This window comes from Propithecus coquereli, unplaced genomic scaffold (genome assembly GCF_000956105.1).
Source record: "Propithecus coquereli isolate 6110/MARCELLA unplaced genomic scaffold, Pcoq_1.0 Scaffold44, whole genome shotgun sequence".
Lineage (NCBI taxonomy): Eukaryota > Metazoa > Chordata > Mammalia > Primates > Indriidae > Propithecus > Propithecus coquereli.
Genome location: NW_012150174.1, coordinates 1,873,260 through 1,875,816, shown reverse-complemented (window position 1 = coordinate 1,875,816; position 2,557 = coordinate 1,873,260). Strand labels below are relative to the sequence as shown.

At 52.4% G+C, this 2,557-nt stretch overlaps 1 protein-coding gene across 1 annotated transcript in view; it reads left to right on the top strand.

Moving 5' to 3' along the window:
* The window catches only part of LOC105818310 (serum amyloid A-1 protein-like), a 3,778-nt gene extending 2,637 nt beyond the window's left edge, over positions 1-1,141 (top strand). The window contains exons 3-4 of the mRNA XM_012654266.1: positions 313-451; positions 867-1,141. Of these exons, the coding sequence (XP_012509720.1) occupies positions 313-451; positions 867-1,005 (278 nt within the window). The 3' untranslated portion in view covers positions 1,006-1,141. The remainder of the gene's footprint in view (positions 1-312; positions 452-866) is intronic.
* Positions 1,142-2,557: the final 1,416 nt, after the last annotated feature.

Here is a 2,557-nt window from a genome sequence, read left to right as displayed (position 1 = left end):
TCCCTCCTTTAAACACATCACCTAGAGCCCTCAGTAAGATGTAGCACATAGCACCAGAGTAGTCAGTCACAAAATACAACAATGCAACACACACGTGACCACCTACTAGCTGTCCCTTGACTCAAGTTACCTAGAGAAGCCAACTAGGATTAAGCAATGTTCTTCCCAACTCACGGTATGCAAGGGTGCTAGCATCACAGGCCCAAATCTTAAAGTCAGTGGAAGATATTTCATTCTTTGATTCCTTTATAAGGTGTTGTCAGAGTCTTTGGGTTCACCTGGTGTCCCTTTGCCTTTTCCTTTCCTTTCCAGGGGCTTGGGACATGTGGAGAGCCTACTCTGACATGAAAGAAGCCAATTACAAAAATGCAGATAAATACTTCCACGCTCGGGGGAACTATGATGCTGCGCAGAGGGGGCCTGGGGGTGTCTGGGCTGCAGAAGTGATCAGGTATCTTGAGCTCCTGGGAATGCTGGCATGGGTGCCAGGGGTTGCCTGCCTGGGGGATCAGCAGGGACTTGCCCTGAGCAGGTTCCTTTAGGGCCTGGCCCCACCAATGCACACCCTATTCCCCTATCCGTGCCTAGGGCCTGGGCTGCTGGCTGAGCCAGAGCATGGCTGCTGAAGATGTGTGAACCTGCCCCCAGAAAGCACAAGGAAGGGCCATGGAGTGATTCCCAGCCCTCTCCCTCTGGGTGCTGCTCCTCCAGCATAACAGTGCCCAGTCCGGGGTAAGGAGGGCTGAGCCCCTCCTTCCTTCATGTTCCGGGCTCCTCTCAGAGCCCTTGGAAAGGGGAGTATAGGAGGGTGGACTCTTGCTCGCTGGCCTGGTGATTCATCTCCTCCTTGCCTGCCTCCATCACAGTGATGCCAGAGAGAATATCCAGACATGGCTGGGTCACGGAGCAGAGGACTCATTGGATGACCAGGCTGCCAACAAATGGGGGCGGAGTGGCAAAGACCCCAATCACTTCAGACCTAAAGGCCTGCCTGACAAGTACTGAGCTTTCTCTTCTCTCTGCTCTCAGGGACCAGGCTGTGGGCCCCTGTGGGCAGGGACATGGAATTACTGAGTTCTGTGTGCACAGAAGCTGGTAGAGGGCACACAGTAGGGGTCTAATAAACGCTTAAGAGATCGACTGTGTTGAAACTATGTGTTATTCTTTGCAGTAAGGACTGCCTGTTTGACATGAAGGGGTGATCCATGAACACCCATGTTTAGGTGTAGCTGGTGCCCGTGAGTTTGGGTGTCGGGAAGACAATCTCGGGAGTCGCACGGCGCGTACACTGTACCAACCCTTCCCTGAGTCAGACCCACTTCCCTGTCCAGGTCCCTGTGGTTACATTGTTGCTATTTCCAGGCCCTTCCAGGTGCAGGCCCCTCATTCCCTGTCAACCACATCCTATTACCTTGTTTGCTCCTAGGGTCTCAGTTCCTCAGGGGTCTCTGTGTCTCGGTGCACGGCACACAGACATGGGAGGAGTGGACCGTGAAATCCTGCCCCAGGAACTGCCACCTTGATCTCCTCATGGCTCCGCAACACCTACACATCCAAGTATTGACCAATTTCTGTCCATCCCATCTACAAAATGCCTTTAGTCCAGTTTCCCTCCACTCTATTTTCATTGCCTATTGCAAGCCTAAATGAAGGTGTGATGCCACCCTTCTTATGAGTGTTTCCTGGAAGTTTCTGCACCTTCACTAGATCAAAATTGTGGCAGTGGTGGCAGTGAAGAGAGAGCTGGAGAGAGAAAACCCCTTCTACCAGTCAGGTCTGGTCAAGAGACAGAAAGCAGGCAATAATGTGAAAGGAATTGTTACCTGATAGCAGGATTAACTATTAAGGGAAAGGAATAAACGAAGGTGTGAAGCTGAGATTGGGCCCCCACAGGGCTGAGATTTAGATCTTGTTGGCAAGTCCATTTCCCATTGGATGGCAGAGAGTTTGCTGGGTGCCACAGGCCACAGTTGACAAGGAAGAACTGCACTGAGGTGCTGGTGAATCTTAGCAAGGACCTGCCCGGGGTGTAGTGGGACCCTGGGAGTGCAGCTGGGGTTCCTCAGCTTACTCGGAAGTTGTCCACAAGGAGGCAGGAGGTGGGACCCTGCTAAGCTCCCTGGGAAACAGGCTGTGGAAGCCACAGTGCTCTGGACACATTGTGTCTTCTTAAAATTTGTATGTTGAAGCTCCAACTCCCAGTGTGCTGTAGTATTTTGTTGCAGCAGCCTGAGCTGAGTTAAGTGGGGTGCCGGTGAACACCCTGGAAATCCTACTGAGAGGCCACAGACATTGTCAGGAAATTGCCCTGGCCTTGGGAGGCCACTAAAACTCTCTGGGGTGAGAGCTACTGGGCGTCCTACGCAGGAGATGAGAACCGCAGGAGCTGGAAGGAAGCAAAGCACACAGGACCAGGAAAAGATGTCTTTATTCTTGCTTACCCTCCCATTCCCTCCAAGGACAGAGATTAAGGTCATGACCAGCTAGCAAAGGAGAGATGTTTACAGGGTCCAGCCCCAGCATCACAAACAGGGCAAAGAAGGGCAGGTGTGGAGCT